General features: G+C 41.2%; 3 protein-coding genes across 7 annotated transcripts in view; 1 reads left to right on the top strand and 2 right to left on the bottom strand.

Annotated features, from left to right (window-relative positions):
- The window catches only part of SPAG1 (sperm associated antigen 1), a 41,821-nt gene extending 39,652 nt beyond the window's left edge, over positions 1–2,169 (bottom strand). Inside the window, exon 1 of one of the 2 annotated variants that reach the window (XM_071738054.1) lies at positions 2,150–2,169. The gene's annotated coding sequence lies outside the window, so the exon portion shown is untranslated. Of the gene's footprint in view, positions 1–240; positions 332–2,149 lie in introns of those variants that run through there. The other variant, XM_071738053.1, reaches the window with a different exon arrangement.
- POLR2K (RNA polymerase II, I and III subunit K) lies at positions 1,595–4,518 on the bottom strand. 2 transcript variants are annotated; one of them, XM_071738055.1, is made up of 4 exons: positions 4,425–4,518; positions 3,034–3,097; positions 2,204–2,296; positions 1,595–1,749 (listed from the first exon to the last, which is right to left on the bottom strand). In XM_071738055.1, the coding sequence occupies exons 2-4, from the start codon at positions 3,092–3,094 to the stop codon at positions 1,727–1,729; spliced, it is 177 nt and encodes a 58-aa protein (XP_071594156.1). In that variant the 5' UTR covers positions 3,095–3,097; positions 4,425–4,518; the 3' UTR covers positions 1,595–1,726. The 2 variants fall into 2 exon arrangements, with proteins under 2 accessions (XP_071594156.1, XP_071594157.1); XM_071738056.1 differs by lacking the exon at positions 4,425–4,518 and adding an exon at positions 4,265–4,407.
- A 2,998-nt stretch (positions 4,519–7,516) lies between these two features.
- Positions 7,517–17,780, top strand: FBXO43 (F-box protein 43). 3 transcript variants are annotated; one of them, XM_071738051.1, is made up of 6 exons: positions 7,517–8,019; positions 8,529–8,606; positions 12,565–14,084; positions 14,925–15,027; positions 15,918–16,103; positions 16,196–17,780. In XM_071738051.1, exons 3-6 carry the CDS (start codon positions 12,613–12,615, stop codon positions 16,442–16,444), a joined length of 2,010 nt encoding a protein of 669 aa, XP_071594152.1. In that variant the 5' UTR covers positions 7,517–8,019; positions 8,529–8,606; positions 12,565–12,612; the 3' UTR covers positions 16,445–17,780. The 3 variants fall into 3 exon arrangements, with proteins under 3 accessions (XP_071594152.1, XP_071594151.1, XP_071594153.1); XM_071738050.1 differs by lacking the exon at positions 7,517–8,019 and adding an exon at positions 8,059–8,417; XM_071738052.1 differs by lacking the exons at positions 7,517–8,019; positions 8,529–8,606 and adding an exon at positions 10,846–12,376.
- Positions 17,781–23,367: the final 5,587 nt, after the last annotated feature.

Here is a 23,367-nt window from a genome sequence, read left to right as displayed (position 1 = left end):
ACTGCAACATTTTCTCCCGTTTCGCTATTTCCATTGATGTTGGGAACAGGGAGTTCCTTCACCGAGTGCCCAGAGCAGCTCTGGGGCAGTGCGGTGGGAAGGAGCCGGCGGCTGCATGGGGCACACAGACAGCACCGCCACGGTCCAAGGGGTTCCGGGAAGCTCCCCAGAGCCGCAGCGCCGTCCCCTGCTTCCCGGCCACTGACAGTGTAACTTTCACCCCAGGAGTAAGGAATTTACCTCCAAATCCCACATCAAACGCTCCCCTCCCGCCACGGCCGGATCGTGGGCAGCGCGGCCAGCCCGTGCCTAGCAACTGTTGCTATGTACAACATGGCGGCCGCAGCGCGCAGGGAGGCGCCCAAGCGGGAAGCGGGGACGACGCGGCGGGCGCGGGGCTGCGCTCCCTCGACAGTGACCCCCTTGCGAGGCTGCCACACAGGTCCGCCGAGCTCCAGCGGCGGCACCGGCGTCGTGTGGCGGCCTCTGACACCCACCTGCCCCGGCGCCGCGCTCGCTGCCTCACCCCCGGCACCCGGCCCGGCCGCCGCCTCAGCCGCTAGGGACGCACGCGCCGGGCCCGCCGCCGCGCACGCGCCGCTGGTCTGGGGAGGCGCGGAGGGAGCGCTGAGGGGAGCGGCGGGACGGGGCTGAGGGGAGCGGCGGGACGGGGCTGAGGGGAGCGGCGGGACGGGGCTGAGGGGGTGGAGCGCGACCCTCAGCAACCGCGACCCTTCCCAGCGCCAGGCACCCCCGCACCATACCCCACTGTGACCCCTCAGCCCTGCGAGACTCCCCACCCCAAAGAAAGTCAGAACGACCCACGGTAGTTCATGTGAGCGACCTTACTATGGCTGGAAAGAGTTAAACGCGTCAGCTCGGCATTGCTAGCACCACCAAAATTGAGATTTAGAAGCATTAAAGGAGGCTAAATTAGCACCAGAAACGATCCAGCGGTATTTTGTGGTACACTTCAGTGATGAGGGTATTTTAGCATTATTATTATTCAACCCATATTCCAAATAGAGAGATGCATAAAGATTTGGGTCATCAATAAAAACAACCACTTCGACCTTTTCAGTACAGACCCCTGAAAATTCATCTGAAAAGCAAAACACATTGCTATTTTAGGTTTTGGAACACCACCCAAATTATCTTTATGGCACAATCCTAATTCTTTCCTTGAGTACAACCAAGTCAAGGAGCACTTTGGGAACATTGTTTTACACACTGCTGCTTAACATTTGTCTCCCTCTCCTTTACCAAGATGTTTTTGCACATCTCCTCCACAGCTGGGTGCCTGAATTGGGTCCTATGAAGTAATTTGGTATTTGCCCTTTTGAAATCCAGATCTGGTTCTGACCTAGTCTTGGGGAGCCTTCTATTTTAAAAAAAAATTTATTCAAAGCACAGTTATGCAGTTCACAGGAGTCAAAAGAACGTTGAACAAAGTTAAAATGCCAATCAAGTCTCAATGAGAGTAATAAAAAAAACCCAAAAACAAAACAGTACTCCTGAACTGCTAATACATATTTTGGCAAGAATTTGAATGACAGCTTTAGAAATCTATTTCTGGAAGACAGTACAGACAAAATTTAGTAACACAGGAAACTTTAATATTTCAATATCTTAAAACACAAATAAGAGTGTGCATTTGCACAGCAATGGATTTACAGAGCAAAGTTATCAGCAAGATTAAACTGCAGCATAAAGTCTTCAGCAGAAGTCATCGGGCATCAAAAACAACCACTAGAATAGTACAGTTAAAGGAAAAAAAGTGTTGTAATTTAAAAAAGGATCAGGGAGAAAAAAAAACTGGGAGAGAAAAAAAATTGCAGGGGAGAGACACTGAATGTGAAGTCCTAACTACATAAAAGCATTTCAAAACTCATCTTTAATTCACATTTTCCTTTTCTTGAAATGCTGAATACCATCACAAACTCACAGTACATTACCCAGCAAACTATCTCAGCTTATTATATTTTGCATATAAAATGGAAAAAAGAGAGAAAGCGTCAGGAAAGAAGACAAGATCACAAATCACACTGAAAAGATTTCCCCATAGTACTCTTCTCCATCATATTATTTTTTGGCCTTGAAGAATTCTTACATAATTATTCAAATCTGCCATTTGCTTTCCTTTATATACCTTATCTCTATCCAGAGCTTCCCAAATTCATTCAAGTGCCCTTGTAAAGGATACATCTTTTTGTCCTTTTCTTGTACATTATTCTGTAGCCACATTCTCTGCATCTGATAGGATCTCTTGCCTTTATTTCATTTTCTGTATGACATTCTGATGTGATGAAAGAGAAAGGGAGTGGGTAAACAAAACCATCATTGTTAAAGCACAGATAACTTTCAAAAGCCATAATAGTCAAATTCCCATTTCTGGCAAACAAACCACCATACAAAATAATTGTAGTGAATTTGTATCAAGAGCTGAATGATATCAAGATACTGTGAGAAAAGAAAAAATAAAATCTCACTAATATTAAGATCAAAGCTGATTTTGCTATTAATCACAAAATTATTACTGGACTGAGTACATTCCAGTCTGGATACAACTAGACTATCTACTAATAAAAACTTCAGCTTAGCCTCCCCCAGAGGCCCAGGTTTATTTTCTTAAATGACAAAATATTCCAGAGATTCCTGAAGTGACTACTCAAAAGCACCAATTTTAATCTGCCTATAGGTAAGAGAGAATTTGCTGCACTTCAATAAAAGCTGAGTGACTATACAGCAGTTTAAAAACAGCTCTGAGATACAGTAAATAGAAGATTCATTATCTATACCACAAGTGGACATTTTGAGAAAGCATCCTTTGGAGAGGGAGGACCTCCACACAGCAACACAAGGCCTAGTGCAGAGCTTATCATCAGTGTGTAAAGCTTTAAAATAACATCAGGGTCCAAAGTGCAACTATTTGTATTTATGCACTCTGCATTATAATGATTATTAAAATTAATAAACCACCAAATCTTCCATAACAAGTGGGAAAAAAAAAAATCATTGATGTCTTTTCTTTACCTCCACAAATGTAAATCATTGGCTGCTGCTTTGGTGGCTGAACATCCTTCTGTGAATCCATGTTCTAAATAAAAAAACATACAACATGCCAATCAGTTGGGGTTTTTTTGGTTTGGTTTGGTTTTTTCCAAGATATACCAAATCATTCCAGTATCTCAATCCAAAGCTAGAACAGAATGAAAAACTTCCTTAATAGTAAATACAAGTGAATTCCATTAGTCTTTGATACACAGGACACTGGATGTTTCAGGTTGGAAATTACTTGAGTAACTCATCTAGTTCAACTTCTCAAAAGCAGAGTAACATCAGGGTTTTCAGAGCTTTACTAATCTGGTATTGAAAACCTCCAAAGACAGAGATGGCAGCATATCATATTACTCATAACAAAACAGTGCCATCATAAACAAGATAAACCTTATTAAATTCCTCTCCCCCCCCAATAAAACACTAGCTAACCTAATTTACCTTTTCATTCATCTAAGGGTTTAGAAACCCTAGGAAGAGACTACAGGTAGAAGAGTAATAGGAATTTTAAAAAAAACCAACAAAAAACACCACAAAAGAGACAAAACCCACAAAACCAAAATCCCTGACAAACACCAATCAAAACAAGGGGCCACCTTTTTAAAACCCCCATTATGATACTCCATTTGAGAGAACTGGGGATAATTCATTAACCTCTACAGTTTTCAGGTAAGGTTTTGATCCGTCATAACCATAGTGGTGGCTGAATCTACACGTGTTATAGTCTTTTTGTGTCAGTACATAGGGTAAGATATAAGCAGTCACCCGTGAGCACTTGAAAACAGCAGCAGCTTCTAAAGCAGAGCTGAACTAGGGAAGCCCGCAGCTGCAGCTAAACAACTGGAGTTAGCGGTGCTCATGCAACAAAATAATACTGCTGCCAAGGACAGCAGTGAACCATAGCTACATGTTTTGCAGGGAGATGCCAAGGTGCAGCCAGCCTTCCCCTGCCCCGCAGCTGTAGGCGCCGCCAGGCTGACAGAGCCAAGAGGCACACGGATGCACTTAAGCACTGGGCAGGAACCGCAACCTACCGCTAAGACGTGAGGAGCCAATACCGCTACCGTGACCGAAAGAACGCCTCACGCACCCATCAGAAAGGCAAACCCACCCTTTCGCGTCTCAGAGCTCACAAAGGAGGGAGCCCGCCGGCCACCTTCCCACCACATCCCCCCAGCTCCTCAGACACAGCCCCCCAATTCCGCACCGAGGCCTCCCCCACCGCCCTGCAGGGCTTTTACGCGGAAGAGAAGCCCACAAAGGCTAGGCCGGGCCTTTCCCTACTCGCCACTCCCCTCCCCGCCGCGAACAGGACCACCGGGCTCCCAAGGGAGAATCCCAAAAACCCCACTCGCCACCGCAAGCACCTCCGCCAGCTTCGCAGTTTCCTCGGCGCCGACTGATGACGACACAGCGGGCGCCGCTGGAGGCGGGCCCTGTCCCGAGGCCCGCCCGGCGCCGCGCGCTTCGGCGGGAGCCGTTACGCTGCCAGCTGCGCGCGCGGGGCTGCGGCGCTGCGGCGCTGCGTGGAGGCTGGGAAAGTAACGGAGCTACGGCTGGGAACAACCCTGAGGGGGAAATAAATTAATACATAAATAAATGTATTTAGGCGAGGGTGTTACAGGCGAGGGTCTCGGGTGGTGTTTGTTTAATGTATGAGATTCCATAGGAACCGCAGCGCCAGTTCCCTGAGGAGAAAGCGGGCAGCTCCGCGGTTGGATAAAATCAGAACCAAGGCGCTCGGTATTTGTTGTGTCTGTACCCGACCCCCTGTAGGTGCTCGGAAAGAAAACGCACCCCGTGACGGGTCTGCTCGCCTGGAGGGGAGGGCTGTGCCACCAAGGTCCTGTTTTCAGAAAGGATCTACCTGAGGTCCGTGGACAAAAACGACGTCTTGGTGTTTTGGTCGTGTGGGCTGTGCCGTATGCACCCACCTCAAACCATCCCGACATCTGAGACACGCCGCGTTTGAAGAGCAAGGTCGTATGATGACACCAGTTCCAGTGTCGCCGGTTCCCGTGTGTACAGAACCGAAACAGAACAGACGAGAGGTGGGACGGTACCGGCTGCGCTCTCAGTCGCTGTCTCGACCTCACCGGTGGCAGAAATCCTGAAACATCGTATAGAATTAGCTATGTTTGCTTTATTCCTGGAAAAAATGTTTAACAAACACTGTTTTGTGAATATGCCGTTGAAGCAAAAGTCTTCTTTCTCTGGATACCGAATAAAAATTATTTCCTTAAGCAGTTGATATGTCGCATTAGTCATAATTTATTATGTTCTCCTAGTAGCAAATCGTCTTCCTCCATAACCTATAGCTAATCTAAACCAAATAGGAGGAATAAGAAGTCGCGGCTGTTTTCCTCATTTCGCATGTAAGTTGAACGTACTGAAAATGCAGTTACGATTTTAGGCAGCTCACCTACATCTCCTCACTGCTGTGTATGAATAAAGCTAAATATAACTTTCTGAGTGCCAGAAGAAAGCACACGCAAGAAAAATAGTGTATGAAAGGCAAAGCTGTTAATCTCGGTTCTGATCTCCCGGTGCCGTTACCGGTCCCCTCTGCTCAGGGGTGAGTGTGTCCCGGGAGTGGAAAGTAAGGGGAGGGGGTGGAAGCTCGAACCCCGGTAAATAAACAGTAATAAGCATATTTTAAAAAATGGTCTTGTTTCTCCAGACTCGTTTCGTATTTTAAAATCCGTTTTTCAAACTGATAATTTTAGAAGGACTTGCAAATAATGCCGCCATGAAAAGGTTTAACTGACCGTTTATTTTACGAAAGCAAGGTCTCTACTATTACAAGATAAATAATCTAATTACTTGATCATTGGCGTGCTTTAACTGTTTCCTTGGAAAAATAGGAAATTTTACCAGATCTTAAAGCTTCGTTCACTCTAGCCCTTTGTTATTAAGCCCTCCTTCTTTAAGAAGACCGATTTTACAGTGAAACCCCATTCTGATAGGTTGACGAACACCAGCCGTATAAATGTTTCTTGGATTTAGAGTATGAGGAAAAGTTGTGACTATGTGAAAGATCTCCTCTGTCCTGTAAGGTGAGACAGCTCTTGGGGAATCGTTAGGAAAACGTGAGGAAGGGCTGGCAGGGCTAGGTGGGAGGGAAGGAAATGCAACGAAGCTTGAGAGTATGGCAGACCGACTTACCTAGTGTTATTTGTTTAGAAACAAAGTTATCGGGTTTGGGTTGCGGTTTTGATTGGTTGGTTTTGTTTATTTGTGATTATTTTGTGTGTGTTTGTTTGGGGGGAGCTGATTTGTTGTTTTTATGGTTGGTTAGTTGGTTTTGGTTTGATCTTGTGTGTGTGTGTTTTTTTTTTTTTTTAATCACACTTCTTGTTTGTGTGATTCTTACGTGTATTGCATTAAATGCCACAACTACAACTTGTTATGTTTCTAGGTTAGATTTGATACAAATCACATAAGTCCATCCGGGTTTGAGTGACATAACTTCCAGCTGCTGCGTCTTGCTTTAAGGAGCTAACAAGCTGCCAGTTTCACAGAAAACTTTATTTTATAAGTAAATACAATTATTTGGAAAACATTTTATTCTGATTCATGTCAAATAAATGCTACTGCAGAAAGCACTTTCTGAACGCTTGTATTACATTTCTGAAAGAGTCTAATGCTTTCTCCTTCCAAAAAAAAAAAAGGAAGGGGAAAATACCCCAAGAGCCTTTCTTGGGTTTATTGTATGTTTATTTTTTTTTTCTCGTAATAAACCAATATTTTTTACCAAAAAATGTCATTTTTCCCCGGCTCTGTGTAGGTAACTGATAATCCCGAGTGTCCTCAGTCCCCTCTAAGCCTGGCCAGCACCCCTGCCCCATCCCTCCCACCCACCGACTCGGCTTTTCCAGGCTGCAGGAGCGGAGGGTGCCAAAGAGGAAAGCTGCAGGCTTGCTAAACCTCACGTACAGGAATGACTTTACTTAATTTCGGCGTTTCTTTGAAAAGCTTATGCTTTGCTTCTTTGGATGTAGGTGCTGCTTTTTGAATGGCACACCACATCTCTTGCAGACCTGACATTGTGCTGGTGGAGGGAGAAAGCTGGAAGTGTAAACGGAGAAAGAAACAAGAAAATTAGAGTTAATAAGGAGTAAATGTTATATTAGTGAGGTGAACGAGAGTAACAGCCAGCGGAAGAAAAGTACAACGCTGATTTATGTGGTCTTTCTTCTGTCGCTGTGTGACAAGGGACTGCACCTCGCCCAGGCGGCTGCTGTGACGCTTGGCTGTTCCCCCCACCGGCAACCTCCCCCGCATTCTTGGAGCCTCTGTAGCCCACGTTAGCAGCACCGAGCTCAGTAGAAATTGACACCCAACTATTCGGCTGTATTTTGAATGTGTATGGGTTTTTTGTTTGGTTGATTTTTAAAATTTTATTTTAATACGCAGATTAAAGCACACGACTCCACGGGGCATCTCTCACCCGAGTGACTGTTGGTTCAATGGAGATGACAGTTGACAAACGCTCTGTGATTGTTTCATTCCTGGGCCAGCGGGTACAAATGCACTAATTACTCCCATTAATCGGCACCCTGACAACTCAATCTTAAAGGCTGTGGTGCAGATAAGGTTCCTCACGTGTGAAGGACTGGGGTTGACCGTAATAAACCAGCGCCTCTGAAGCCGCCCCACAGCCCTAGCACCCCGTGGCAGAGAGGGCTCTCAATGAGGCGGGAAAGTCGCACCTCATCAGGCACTGGGGAGAAGCACGAGAGGGGGGAAGAACGGCGCAGGGGCACTTTTAATGGTGGGCTGGGTGCGGCGGAAGCTGTAGGCAGGAGTATAAGTGTTCCTGAGGAGGGGGCTCTCCCACTTGGTGGATCCGTTCTCCTCAGGCTCCCGGCCCGCCGACATCCTGCCCTGGTCCCAGGGCGGCAGCGCTCTCCCCAGAGCCGCAGCGCGGAGGGGGCAGGGGCGGCATGGCGGCAGCGGTTGGTAAGGGCGGGTAGTTCAAATCCAAGGGAGGGAAAGCAGCGGTAGCCGCACGCGAGGAGCCGGTGAGGGCGGAGAGAAGCGAAGCGGCTGCTCACTAAGGGCAACGGGCCCCGGAGCCGGGCAGCGAGCTGCTGAGGCAGCAGAATTCCCTTTTCCTCAAGCCAGTGAGGAGGGAGGTTCCTTGCCCTCACCCCTTCTCAGGGAGCCCCTCCAGCCGCCTCAGCTGCACTCCGTGATCAGGGGCCTCCCGACTGTTTCCTGTGCCCAGCAATTTGCCGATGAGGAGGTGAAGCTGTTACTTTGCTCCTGCCCGGCATCCCAGGGACACCCTGAGACCTGAGGGAGGAGACCCTTAGGGTGCTGGTCCCTCGGTAGCTGTCAATTACCTTAATAGCTGGGTAATTAGACGTTGCACTAAACGCATGTACAGACCAACAGAAAATGGTGTTTTGGTTGTGTAATGTTCCTTTTACACCTCTCTTTTCTCTCAATATGATTTCTTGCTCTAGGTTATCAGTTGTGGTAAGCCATTCCTTGAATGTAACACCTTTGCTTTGGAAGATCTTGAGTTGTCTCATAAATTAGGGGTAAGTGATCCACATCTTATAGGTAGGATTTAGCTGTACCATTCTTACTGTTAATATTTTTGAAGGTATTAATGTCTTCTGTGTTTTTAGATCTGGGTGTTCCAGATAAAGTCAGTTGTGCTGCAAATGTAAGTTTAAATGACAGAGAAAATATTCTTGTTACACCAAATCTTTGCCTTTCTCTGTTTTCTTAACTGTGGTGAACTGTGTCGAACAAGGACAGAAAACGTATTATTCAAGGCATAAATGTTCAGTATCTGGTACTAGGGAATGTACATTAGTATTACAAACGTGTGGTGATTCTAGAACTTGTGTCTAAAGTATAGGCATCATTTACATTGCCTTCTAACAACAAACATTTTCATCTCTTTAGGATGCTTTAAGACTACATTTGCCAGAAATTACTCCTTGTCTAAATGTCTGAATTCTGTTCTTAATTTAGTTTGAATTCCTGAATATTAAATATTTTGTCCCATAAATCACCAGAAAGTTTGCACTTGACTTTTAGATCAATTTGAGAACTATGAAATTAAAAATAGATATGAGAAATGTATGGAGCATAAGAATCTACACTTACTAGATACAAATTCTATTACTTCCTCTATAATCTACTTGCTGTGTCATCAGTCTTTTTTCCCCTGCATATCTCTTCCATGATAAAACGGGTAAAACAATACTTTCTGAAATTACTTCAAGATCACTGATTGAAAAAGGCTTGATGTTAATGTATCAAATCTAGTAAATTTTTTCTCCTGATTCAAAAGGAAGTGCTTATAAAACACCAGACAAGTCATAAAAGGTTTTATTAGTTACCTCGAGTATAAGTATTATCTTGTTCTACTGTGAGAGATATTCAGTGCTTCTGAAATTATTTCCCTTTCGTAGTCTATTTGCAAAATTTGTGGAAGTAACATTTTTTTGGAAAAAAATGAATGTATACGAACTTGAGGTGTGTACTGGTATTGCTGTAAAGAAGTATAACGGACATTGTTCATTCAATCTCTGTATTGCAGTAGGCTCCCCATGTTTTTTTTAAAGTTATCTCAAAATCAGTCTGGTAAGCTCATAGGCTCCTCCTGCTGGACGCTGGTGTATTTACATCGTATTTTAGGCTTTTGCTGGAGTTGTCAATATTACTTTAACTCTGCTATTCTGATCTCCCCTACAGAAGAAAACGTTTATTTTTCTGTTATGTTACTTGAAACAGAAGTTTGATTAAATTATTTTATACTTTGACATTTTAAATTTACTCTGTTATTAATAAGATTATATCATTTCTCCTATGGAATGTCTGAGAATGCAACTGCAAATGTGATTTTTCCTTCATTGTTTCTTCAACATGCTGCCTGAACATTGTTTTTAAACCTGCAAGCACTTTTGTTAAATGCATGGTTAGTTTGACTGTGTTAAAGAAAGTATTATTATTTCTAAAGGTAGGTGGAGGTTGGTTATTATTTGTGGTGGGGTTTTTGTTTGGTTGTTGGGTTTTTTACGTGTTTTGGGTTTTGGTTTTGTTTTTTTGGGGGGAGAGGGGGCTGAGATTTTGAATAGCTGTATCTAAATAACATTCACAATTTAAATTTCTGTCCATTAGCAGTGTTTGCTAACTAACTGCCATTCACCAAAATTCAGCATGGAAAATAAGGTCTGTTCTTTTTGTAGATTACACAAAGACTGTGTGACCCTATTGTTACTGCAGGTCTCTTTTGGTCTTCCTTTTTTTTCAGAAGAAGAGCTATGCTGATCTGGTTCTGAGCTCACAGCATGAACAATCAACAGAAAAGCAGCAATGTCCTACACAGAGAATCTTCATACATTTTTCCTATCTCTTAAAACTTATTCTTTAGTTCATGACACATCATTTTCAGCCTAAACAGCAATATTGTCTAAAATGCTGAGAAGTGAAGCAAATGAAATGCTAGACACTGCTTGGAATTAGTCCTGCAGTGTCAAAGAAGTTATTCTAATTAATGAAATAACTAGCTTAAAACTAGTTTTGTGTTTCTTATTTGCACTGTCATTTATTTCAGCAAGTGAAAACAGGGACTGAGGAAAAAGCAGTGAGGGAAAATGAATATGAAAGTAAGATACCTATAGGGGTAAAAGAGAGAGGGAAAGGAAATTATTCAGACTTCAGGGTTTGTTGTTATCTTGGAATTATTTTAGCATACCTTTCTATCCTGGAAGAATTTTTCTCAAAGATGGATTTTTTAAATTTGTTTATTTTAAGTACATTTGATTTCATACTAATAGTAGCATGAATCTATAGGCCTTAATGCCAAGTTCTCACAGTCTGATCTTTAATATCCTGTTCCTTTTGAACTTCTAGACATTTCTGTCTCGCCACAGTAGGAAAAAACCAAAGCACTTTCTCTATTGAAATGATCTAAATTTCAATAGAGAAAAAATAGCTAATTAAATGACCCAAGATCATAAAAGAATAGTGCTGCTTCTAGCAATTTGTGTTCTTGAGGCTTTTATTTTGTGGCTTAGGGCTTAACCAAGTCAGGACTATTGAGATATTAGCAATGTCTTAAATATTTTTTGTTTTAGTAATATTTAAAGATTTCTGGTTTTGTCTGTTGTAACAGTTTAATTACTATTTCCACCCTTATGTTCCAAAATATCAGTTCCAAAGGTCAGTAACAGACCCCAGTAAAAGGTGCTGATTCAAATTTTGAAAATGGGGCAATGCTGATGTGACCTACTGTGGTTCCTGTGAGAAGAGCCCTCATAGTGGTGTTATTTATTTTATACAGTTGCTGTGTCTTGTGTGAAGAAAGCAGTAACCTATTGCCACCCTGGTTAGGATGAAGAAACTCTGCCATGTACGAATGGCAAAAAGTCTCAAAGTCTCTATTCTTACATCTCTTATGTAAAAGTATGCATCAGCCACTTGTTACTTTTCTAGGAAGTATTTTCTGTGTAGATGATGAGGATGAATACTCACTTTCTTTACAGTATTGTTGCAGAAACTCAGTTTATTCACAGGGCTTAACAAAAGCTCTCTGCAGAGAGTTTCTTTATAAAGTAAAATGTAAATGTTAAGACAGGTAAGAATGCTCCATTCACTTTCTAACTAGAGGTCAAATTTTATTCCCTCCAAGGACTATAGGGATATAAATAATTGGGGGTCCTGTAGACTTGTGACTTCATGATTAATCCTCTCCTTTTTCTTAAGGAGAAAATGCCTTTTAGAATAATAGAATGGTTTGGGTTGGAAGCAACTTCTAAAGGTCATCTAGTCCCATCTTCCCTGCAGTAGACAGGAGCATCTCCAACTAACTAGGTTGCTCAGAGCCCAGTCCAACCTGGCCTTGAATGTTTCCAGGGATGGGGCTTCTACCACCTTTCTAGGCAACATGTTCCACCATTTCACCACTCATTGCAAAAAAAAAAAAAAAAAAAATAAATAAAAATCTTCCTTACATCTAGTCTAAATCTACCCTCCTTTAGTTTAAAACTGTTACCTCTTGCCCTATTGCAACAGACACTGCTAAAACTTTGCCCCTGTCTTTCTTATAGGCCCCCTTTAAGTATTGAAAGGCCTCAATAAAGTCTCCTTGGGGCCTTCTCTTTTCTAGGATGACCAAATCTAACTCCAGTTTTTGGCTAAACTCCAGAGCTAGTTCTTGAGTGCTAATTCACAGATTTCAGCACAAATGGGATCCTAGCTGCTATGTTGTTTATTTGAAGAGTTTTTTTCCTTGGATAAGGATTGGCAGATCAATTAGCTAACTCAATGTATGTTTTAATTTGCCTCACTTATGGTATAGTATGCATTTTGGTCACTCATTCTAACCATCTATTTGTAATTTATCTTTATGTTCGTGTATAAGCACTGTTTCAACTAAGACTAATGAAAATATTTCTGTCATGGCTGCTAGCTTGATAGAATTAAACAAGGCCTTTTTGCTAATCTGAGGGTGCCTTGGTGACTACTTTTCTTTTTTTTCAGAAAGAATACTGGTATCTTCATTTACAAAGTCAAAGTGGCAAGTAGAAGATGTCAGACAGTCGCTCAGTAATGCTTAATATCCTTAAAAGAAATAGATTAACATCTCCCAGCAGCAATTTTAAATACTCCAATTGTAAAGACTTGTGCTGCACTTCAGTATTTCTGGACAACAGTGAGTCAGTAAAAGAGCTTGATGTAGACCATAGAGAAGCACTGAGCATAACAAGTTTATCATTGCTACAAGAGCATTCTGAGCATCTTCACCCAAATGCTCTCTTTCCTCTGGCATCATATATGGAAAATGAAATAAATTCTATCTCCTTATCAGAAAGAAGAGAAGCAAACCTAAACATTGATTTCTTTGAGACTCCCAAAGGGAGTAGAAAAAACTCCTCACTACGCAGGAGGCTGCTTTTACCTAAGAGTCTTCCAGCTGGCACAACTGCAGGATGCTGTGAGAGACAAGGTAGTTCTTCAGGAAGCATCAGAAAAAAAATATTCTCTTGTGTCTTGAGCTCTGAAGAAAAACTTTCACAAACCACTTTGGATTCTCCAAGAGGTAAAAGTTGCAAAGCCCTGACAGGTAGCACTTCAAAAACTGAGGACTCCGATCCTGATTGTGCAAAAAGAAGACTTCCCTTTTCACAGCAAAGAACTTCTACACTAGATGAGTCCAAATGTAAGGACCCCCTATTGCTAGAACCTGAATGTTTATCTCCAATTCAGGGTAAGAATGTTGTTAGTAGTACTAATGAATTCAATGAAAGTGTCCTTATGAGTGTTAGTGATGGGTTGCTTAGGTCTCCTACTTCCAGTGTGTTGCCTGAGGCCAATGAGGGTAAGTTCCCAACTTCTGTCAACAGTCTTGCAGAGAACTCTAACTCTGAACCGTGTGATATAAACTCCCCTCCTGTAAAGCTGGCAAGTTACTCAGATCTTTCAACACCTGAGGACAGTGGATATAATTCACTTCATTTGGACAAATCAGGAGACTCGTTTTCTGATCACGAGGGATCTTTCCAAGAGTCCTTCCAAAAACAGAAGGAAGGTTCCAAAATTCTGGATAGTAAAAGAAAGACAAGAAAACTTGAACGAGTTAGAAGGCTATCCACTCTCCGGGAACAGGGCTCACAGTCAGAGACAGAAGATCATCATGGCAGTCCTTCTACTTCAGCACACATGTTAACAGAAGAAAGAGGCTTTGTCAGTGAAGACCATGCATTAGTTTTGCAAGAACAGCCCAGTGGAGACCTAGCTGTAAGGCATGGAGATCTCTCAAGAACTCCAGCTCTGAAAATAGTGCATGAAATATGCTTGCAAAGACAGAGATCAGACCAAAAAAAAGTATCAGAGAATATTGGTGGAACAGAAATATTTGCATTAGAACATGTTCTTGCTGGACTTATTGGCAAGAAAATGGGCCTTGAAAAAATAGATATTTTAACAGAATTAAAATACAGAAATTTAAAACATGTTCTTGCTATAGTTTTAGATGCTTTGACAGTGGAGAGTCTATGCAGGTAAGCACTATTGCTTTTTATTGTTCTCCCCAGAAAGGTGAAAATATGTGTTTCTGCAAATAATTTAGAATAACTTCTGGAATAGTGAGTGTTGTCAATAGAATTTATTAATTTATGGGGAAATTAAAGTTTTGTCACCATTGAGCAAGTGGCTCTTTTTGTCTAGTTTTAAAGATACATTGAATGGGGGAACTAAAAAAACAAAACAAAAGCCAGACATGGGAATTAGTAAACTTAGAACTCAATCACAGTACTTGTAAATTTTAAAACATATTAAAAATTCCTTTTAGCCTAGTAAGTAATATCTTCTCATTACAAGTTCCCCAATAATGCTTGGTACTGAAAAGACATTTTCTGGATTTTTTTAAATGTACTTAATATCCTCAGTTACTGCTAAGCACAAGGGTACTCAGAGTTTTGCTTCATGAATAGGTTTCTAGATCAATTTTTAATCTATAGAAATTATTTCAAAGAAATCAGGAGTGATGTGTATGTTAGTAACAGAATGAGAGAATAGGTGGAAGTATAAAGGCACAGATTTTTTTCAGAACACAACACAAAAATAGGACGTTAGAAACAAACCTGGTAAGTGACACATGTGGAAGGGAGAAACTAATTAGTATTGTAAGGTAGAAATAACTGTGTATTTCATATTGCAGTTGCTCTCTGTATTTTTCTAGTATTCTGTTAGGTGGTACATAAGAATACATGGGATCTGTTCCATTATGATGTGGTGAATCCTTTTTGCTTTATCTTCAAAGGGTAGCCTTACTAGCATGAACTCTGCACTACTTGGTCAAAATGCAAAAATGGATAATTCTTTCCATTCAATTATTACAGCATTTGGAAAGTAAGCAAAAACTGGCGTGAAATCATTGTACAAGATAAAAGTGCAGATGTGAGGAGAAAGTTGTACATAAAACACCTGAAGGATGAAGCTGGGGTAAGGTTCATCTCAAAGGTGATATTTTTTTAAATTTGGAAGAAGACAAGTTGGAGAAGAGAAGAACCAGTTTGTAAAGCAACAGAAAGGTATCCCATAGGGACAGTTCCAACATGAGTATGTGAAGGAGAATGTATTTTTATTGCTTTTCAGCTGCCCATAGTTTGAGTACTTGTCTTTCAACCATGTGCTACTCTTTATTTTGTCTTTCTTTAATCCTCCCTGCCTCTTTTTTTTTTTTTTCCCTCTCCTCTTCTGAAAATCCTGTAGGATCACTTTCTCAGCCTGTTCTGGCTTTGGATCTTAAACCCTGTTCTTACCTTTTTGTCATGCTTTTCCTCTTTTTTCACCTCTAGTCTACAGTACAGTAGGACCTACTCTAGACTATGTCCTGACAATTTTCAGTTCTACTTGTGCCTAAGCTTCTTCACTGTGTACTTGTGAACATCAAAAGGAAATTTAAATGTTTAAGGGGTATCTAGAAAAGCAACCATATTAATAGAGGTGTAATTTTTTTTAGATCCTGCACATGTGTATGCTCAAACACTTCAGTGTAATCTTGCTTTTAATTATGACAGAAGTTTTTTGATATTTCAGTGCTTGCTATTGAGATGTGTCCTTATTCAGAAACATGAGGACAAGTAGAGAGCTTATCCTGCTCTTGGGAGTTTGTTTTTAATGGTGCCTGTCTCTTGTTCCCTTACTACATATAAACATTTAGTGGGAAACACATGAACTGTACATATTTTTCTTTACTAATGTGATGTTGCAGAGGAAAAAAAAAGTCAAAAAACAATTGTAAATCTGAAATGAAATAGAAACCTGATTTGTTTCCTTTTATGTTTTGTTGGGTTTTCCCCTCTTGTCTTCATAATTATAAACTTAAACAGGAAGATTTCTTGAAAGCTGAGGATGCTGCCACAAGACTTAATGTTCTCAATAGATCTGCTCTAAGGCCTGTTCAGGCTCAAGCCAGAACTCCTGTAGTGCAAACACCACCTTCATACTCTGAACTTACACCCAGGAGATGCAGTTCTGCTCCCCATTCAACCAGTAGACAAGAAGAATATTTAAAAGTAGGTAGCTAAGAAACTCCCCACTTGAGTTTTTTAGAAAACTTTTCATTTACAGGAACTAAGTAGCTCTTCTCTCCCTCCTCTTACTACAGGTTGCTAAAACTCTGTTCACTGATGAAGCTCTAAAACCTTGTCCCAGATGTCAATACCCAGCTAAATATCAATTGGTAAAGAAACGGGGCCTATGTAGCAGAGAGACATGTGCATTTGAGTTCTGTATTTTATGTTTGCATGCTTTCCACGGGTCAAAAGAATGTAATAGTTTATCTGCTAAATTGAGGAACAAAAAAGATGCTCCTCCAGGAAGTGCTGAAAGCAAAAGAAATTTAAAAAGACTCTAAATTCGTAAGGCATGTAAGTTGTTCCTACATTTAGTTTCTTTTCCCATTCTCCTAAATTCCTAATCTCGTTCATAATCTTCTGAAATATACATACTTTGAAATTCCTCTTCAATATGTTTTTGCTGGATTATCAAGATAACTTCTTGTGTAAATATCTCGAGTAATTTACTGTATTTTTTGTTTTGAAAAAAGTGAACATTTAAAAACATTTTATCTTGTTTTACCTGTTATGTAGTAGCTAGACACTTACCTCTTTTAATAAAGTATCTTAAATATAGTCTTCAATATCTAGTCTACAACACCTCATAGATGTTTAAAAATGTGATGCTTGTCTTAATGACAAATTAAAGAAAATTATTTTTAAAACCTTTTTAATGGGATTTATTTATTGTTCATTTCAAATTAGAGGAAATGCTTTTAAAAATCTCAAAGTGGGGCAACAGGTACATGCAAAAATATTTGTACCAATTTTATGATACCTCAAAAGTAATATCAATTTTATATTAGAGTAATTACTTTGTTCTCTCAGTGTCTCTAATGCAAGTCCATAGAATAATTTCTAAATCAAGTTTATGCTTTGTGGGTACTCCCTTGTACCATCTTTTTACAGAAGTTGTTTTGGGATGTGAAAGTTTCAGGTGATATAAAATGTATTTACATATCTAAACACATTGCTTCATTAACCTTGCCTTTTTATTATTCTTGTCTGGTGTTACAATGGTAGTGGTTGAACTGGAAAAGTGAAAGAGGAATTTATACAGAACCTATTATGAGGGAATAACTGGGGGAAAAGATTTAGGGACAAGCTAGGGAATATAGAGGTATGAGTGTCTATAGTTTTGGTTTGGGATGAATGGCAATTCATTACAAAGAAGGCAACTGCAAGCAGAAAGACTGTTTCAATTCTTTGATTAATATTTTCATTTCTTGAATTGTTTAGAACTCTGGTGTTCAAAGCCTACTAAGAAGCTAACTTAGTTTGGAGAACTACTGGATTGGTTCTTTTATCCTTAGATAAAAAGTAATTAACTAGAAATTTTTAAAAAGTTTAATAGTTTCTATTAAAGGTTAAACACATGACAAGAACTTTCTAGGCATGAAGCTATATAACACAAGAATCTTAATGAACATCCTTTAATGATAACTTACTCTGGATTAGTTTTTATTTTTGTCATTGAACTATCAAATAAAATAGGGATGGTAGTAACTGCAATGCAGAGACAGTACAGCATGTTGGGCTGCTATTGGCATAACTGCATTTTACCTTTGTTAAGTATCAATACAATGTACTTTGTCTCTAATACAAAATAAGTAAAGAAATGAAGCTTTAAATACATCCTTGATATTGATGAGAGAGTTATGACAATGAGAGGGTTTAGTTCTCCTTCTGATGTGCAGTATTGCCATCCAGTTCAGTAAAACATGTGGTGCAAGCCTTGTTTTGAAAATCTGAGCAATAGTTCTGAATGTATCTCTGAAGCAGGTGCACCTTTGGGTGAAAAGCTATTTGGGAACTTGGTTTAAGAATCAGTTAACTATCCTTTCCCTTTGAGAAAAAGAATACTGGTAAGAGATGTGTGATCTTAACTAAGGAGTTTGTCTTTGCTAAAATCTGAATAATTTGGGGACAAAGGGGTTAAAGAATAGGGGTGTTAAATTGATTGTCATATAGGCATTACTTGTTTTCAAAGGTAGTAACTTTAACATCTACAGTGTCCGTCCAACAGGGAATAACTTCAGAGAAAAAAATACTTGAGTCCCATTTCCTTAATTTTAATACTTTCCCCCCCCCCCCCCCGTTTTTGCATGTTTAAAACTTTTTTCTTCTAAGTATGTCTCACAGAAATCTCTTCTTGAAACAAACATCTCTTGTTCAGTTAAGTCTATCATGAATCTAACTATGTTCTGGTGTTTGAGCGAAATGAGTTCTCTGCTTTTATCTACTGCTACACCAGAGACAGGAGGAGTGAGGAAGCCAGACTTCTCATCCAGGAGTAATGCTGCTTTCTCTGACAGTGATTTTTATTTTTTTTTCCCCCCTCTAAAATAAATTTAATTTTGTCATGACATAAGGGAGATACCGACCCACTAAGTATACCATAAAGGATACAATATCTAATGGAACATGAGGTATGTTATAGTTATTAAATAGCCTTTGACAGCTTGAGTGAAAAGAATAAAAATTGCTTAATGATATTTGCTTGATTTATTGACAAAAATGAAGACTGGAGTGAAACAGCAAAGAAGAACATAGATTTTTACTTTTAAAAAACCCCAAAACAAAGCCAAGAAACACTGGTCCCTAAAAAAACAAACAACAAAAAAACCCCAACAAAGCCAACACCCAAAAAACACCAAAAAAAAAAAAAAAAAAAAAAAAATCCATACAAGAATAACAGTCCATGAGTGTCAGGGAGCTTAGGGATTTGTGCCCAGCCCTACTGTGCTGAATTAATTCTTGGAGCTCAGAGGTCAGCTATGAATACTTGTTAGCTAGTGCAGAGAAAAAGGATGCAAAAGTGGTTCTTTGATAGAAAGAGCAATGGTCAAGAGTTCCTAAAACATCCTGCCCATGATTATTCTCCAGATCAAAATTTTTTCTTATGATTGACAACATTTTTGGGAGGAGTGAATTTTCTTTCACACTGGAGGAGCATGGAGTGGTTTGGGTTGAAAGAGATCTTAAAGGTCACATGGTTTCAGCCCCCCTGTATAAGCAGAGACATCTCTAGATCAGGGTGCTCAAAGTCCCACCCAGTCTGGCCTTGAACACTTCCAGAGATGAGGCATACAGTGTCCTCCAGCAACTTGTTCCAGTGTCTCACCACCCTCATTGCTTCCTAATGTCTAACCTAAATCTACACTGTTTCAGGTTAAAGCCATAGCCACTTGTCCTATATCCTGTTGCTCTTCCCCATCCTTTCTGAAGGGCCCCTTCTGGTACTGGAAGGCTGCTGGCAATAATGAGATTGAAATTACTGTTCAATATGTTTATCTGCTACTGAAAACTTTTTTTTTTTTAATCCTTTCTTCCTTTCAGACAGATTTTATCTATAGAGAGGGGAGTGTTATTGCCTGCAAAGGATGTCTAGGGAATGCTTTTAAATTTCTGAAGGTGGTGGTTTAAGACAAAGCTGAGGGTTTATGTTCTAAAAAATAATTCTTAAAAGTAACCTTCTGCTGTTGACAGTTGTTGCAAAAATTGTACTTCGTAAATATTTTCCTTTGGAACAGCAACCAGAAATGTGAAGGCTGGGGGCATGAAAGTTGTGGGCTTTAGTGACCATGAAATGGTGGAGTTTACTATTTTGTGTAGAAGAAGTAGAGAAATAAGCAAGGTTACAACCCTGGACTTCAGGAATGCAAAGTTTAGTCTCTTTGAAGGTCTACTCAGTGGAATACCATGGGTCAGAGCTCTGGAAGGTATGGATGCCCATGACAGCAAGGCAACTTTCAAACACTACTCCCTCTAAGCTCAAGACTCGTGCACCCCACTGAGGAAGAAATCAAAGAGAGGAGATGGATAAATAAGGGTCTTCTGGAAAAAATTAAAGGGAAGAAGAAAACTTACATTACGTAGAAAACAGGACTGGCCACCTGGGAGAAATATAGGAATGTAGTCAGAGAATGCAGGGATGCAATGAAGAAAGCTAAGGCTCACCTGGAACTAAAGATGGCAAGGAATATCAAGGACAACAAGAAGGGTTTCTTCCAGGACATAAATAAAAAAAAAACGAATAGAGGAATCGTAGGCCCACTGATGAATGAAGCAGATGCCTTGTGGCCCAAGACACAAGGTAGGCATAGAATCAATCATAGAATCATAGAATTTTTAGGGTTGGAAGGGATCTTTAAGATCATCTATTTCCAACCCCCTGGCCATGGGCAGGGACAACTTCTACTAGATCAGGTTGCTCAGAGCCCTGTCCAGCCTGACCTCAAAAACTTCTAGGGATGGGGCTTCTAACACCTCTCTGGGCAACCAAAGTAACTCTGGGCAGTGTTGTTGAATGCTTTCTTTGCTTCAGTCTTTACTCCAAAAGCCAACCCTCTTGAATCCTGGACCCTGGAGGTAAGAGATAAAGTCTGGAGAGAGGAAGATTTCCCTCAGTAAAGGAGAACCAGGTTAGAGGCTACTTAGCCAATCTGGACATCCATAAATCCATTGGCCCTGATGAAATGGATCCATGAGTTCTGACAGAGCTGGCAGGTGTTATTGCTAGGCCACTCTCCATCACCTGTGAGAGGTCATGGAGAACAGGAGAGGTGTCTGAGGACTGGAGGAGGGCTAATGTCACTCCAGTCTTGGAAAGGGCAAGAGGGAGGACACTGGGAACTACAGTCTGGTTAGGTTCATCTCTGTCCCTGGTAACATGATGGAAAAAACAGTTCTGTATGTTGTCATGAAATGTGAACATTTCCATAACTGGGAGAAGTCAGCATGGATTAAGCAAAGGGAAATCATCCTTGACCAACCATCCTTATTGCCTTCTATGAAGGCAACAGCGTGGAACAGCAGGGCCAGCAGGTCCAGGGAAGTGATTCTGCCCCTGTACTCAGCCCTGGTGAGGCCACACCTCGAGTGTCCAGTTCTGGGCCCCTCAGTTCAGGAAGGATATCGAGGCCCTGGAGCAGGTCCAAAGGAGGGCAACCAGGCTGGTGAAGGAACTCCAGCACAGATCCTATGAGGAGAGGCTGAGGGAGCTGGGGCTGTTCAGCCTGGAGAAGAGGAGGCTCAGAGGAGACCTCATCACTCTCTACAACTCCCTGAAAGGAGGGTGTAGCCAGGTGGGGGTTGGTCTCTTTTCCCAGGCAACCCTCAGCAAGACAAGAGGGCACAAGAGGTCTCAAGTTGTGCCAGGGGAGGTTTAGGTTGGACATTAGAAAGAATTTCTTTACTGAGAGGGTGATCAAGCATTGGAATGGGCTGCCCCGGGAAGTGGTGGATTCTCCATCCCTGGAGATATTTAAAAAGAGGCTGGATGTGGCACTCAGTGCCATGGTCTGGTAACTGCAGCAGTAGTGGATCAAGGGTTGGACTTGATGATCTCTGAGGTCCCTTCCAACCCAGCCAATTCTATGATTCTATGATTCTATGATGTTGTTAGAGGTTGGCTAAATGAAGAGAGAGCAGTGGATGTTATCTACCTTGACTTCAACAAGGCTTTTGATACTGTCTCCCATAACATTCTCATTAGGAAACTTGGGAAGTGTGAGCTAGATGAGGGGACAGTTAGGTGGACTGGAAGCTGGCTGTGTGGCAGAACTCAGAGAGAGGATGGTGATCAATGGAGAAGGGTTGAGTTGGAGGTCTGTAACCAGCAGTGTCCCCCAGGGGACAATACTTGGTTGTGTCTTGTTCAACATGTTCATCAACCACCTGGATGAGTGACAGAGTGTGTATCGTCAGCAGGTTCACTGATGATACAAAACTGGGAGGTGTGGCTGACACTCCAGAGGGCTGTGCTGCCATACAGCATGACCTGGACAGGCCAGAGAGCTGGGAAGAGAAGAACTTAATGAGGTTTAACAAGAGCAAGTGTAGGGCCCTGCACCTCAGGAGGAAGAACCCCAAGCACCAATATAGGTTAGAGTTGGGACTGCTGGGAAGCAGTTCTGAGGAGAAGGATCTGTGAGTCCTTGTAGATAGTAAATTATCCATGAGCCAGCAGTGTGCCAAGGAGGCCAATGGAATCCCGGGCTGCATAAAGAAGAGTGTGGCCAGTAGGTTGAGGGAGGTTATTCTTGCCCTCTACTCTGCCCTGGTGAAGCCACAGCTGGAATACTGCATCCAGTTCTGGGCTCCTCAGAGAGAGTCAGGGAAATGCTGGGGAGAGTCCAGAGGAGGGCAACAAAAATGATTGGGGAATTGGAGCATCTTGTATGAGGAATGGCTGGGAGAGCTGGTCCTCCTTAGCCTGGAGAAAAGAAAGATGAGGGGAGACCTTGTTAATGTCTACAAGTTTCTAAAGGGTGGGTGCAAGGAAGATGGAGACAGATTCTTCTCAGTAGTTCCCAGTGACAGGAGGAGGGGCAATGGGCACAGGCTGCAGCATAGGAAATTCCATTTAAACATAAAAAAAAACCTGGTTTACTCTGAAGGTGACAAGGCACTGGAGCAGGCTGCCCAGGGGGGCTGTGGAGTCCCCTTCTCTGGAGATATTAAAAACCTGCCTGGATGCAGTCCTGTGTAATGTGCTCTAGGTGATCCTGCTTTAAGTGGGAGGGTGGGATCACCAGAGGTCCCTTCCAACTCTGATAATTCTGTGATTCTGTGAAGCCTCAAGTGATCCATGAAAAGAAAACTTAAATTGCTTAAGTCTCTGATTGTTCTTTCCTTCCAATTATGGAAGAATTTGGAAAAAAAAAAGTTATGAATCTTTTGAATTGTTTATAGGATAGAGAATATAGGTATGTTCTATCACCAAAAACTATGTAAAAATTATTATAAAAAGTTGCTTGTTAAATTAAAGCACTTGTTAACACCTATCAGGTTGTTTTTCTATTTCATGTGTTGGTTATTCATTAGTACCCATTATACAATTTGGGCCGTTCTGGTTAATTTTAATACAAAAAACAATGCCTTTTCTTTCTGTTTTCATAGGTACAAGAAGAAATACAGGAATGTCAAATTAGAAGATGATTCCTGGAGTCTAGTCCCAAGCACTCACATCAGCTCATCAACTTCTGTCTTGAAACAGACTAGAATACTATCATGACCTTTATGTTGGAGACCTATTTCAGATTGCTCTACTATTCACTTACCTGTCCTTTACCACTTATTCTTTTTTGTCCTCAGCACATGATATCAAAAGAGCTATTCCATATATCTGTTCCTCCCCTTAGACTTTTTTCCCCCAATACCGTGATTGGATAGTATAAATATGCCCTCACTCCTCATTTCAAAAGAAAAAATTGGCAAA

Source organism: Heliangelus exortis, chromosome 2, assembly GCF_036169615.1.
Source record: "Heliangelus exortis chromosome 2, bHelExo1.hap1, whole genome shotgun sequence".
NCBI lineage: Eukaryota > Metazoa > Chordata > Aves > Apodiformes > Trochilidae > Heliangelus > Heliangelus exortis.
Note: the sequence above shows the minus strand (reverse complement) of the source record. Positions and strands in the feature narration are given on the sequence as shown.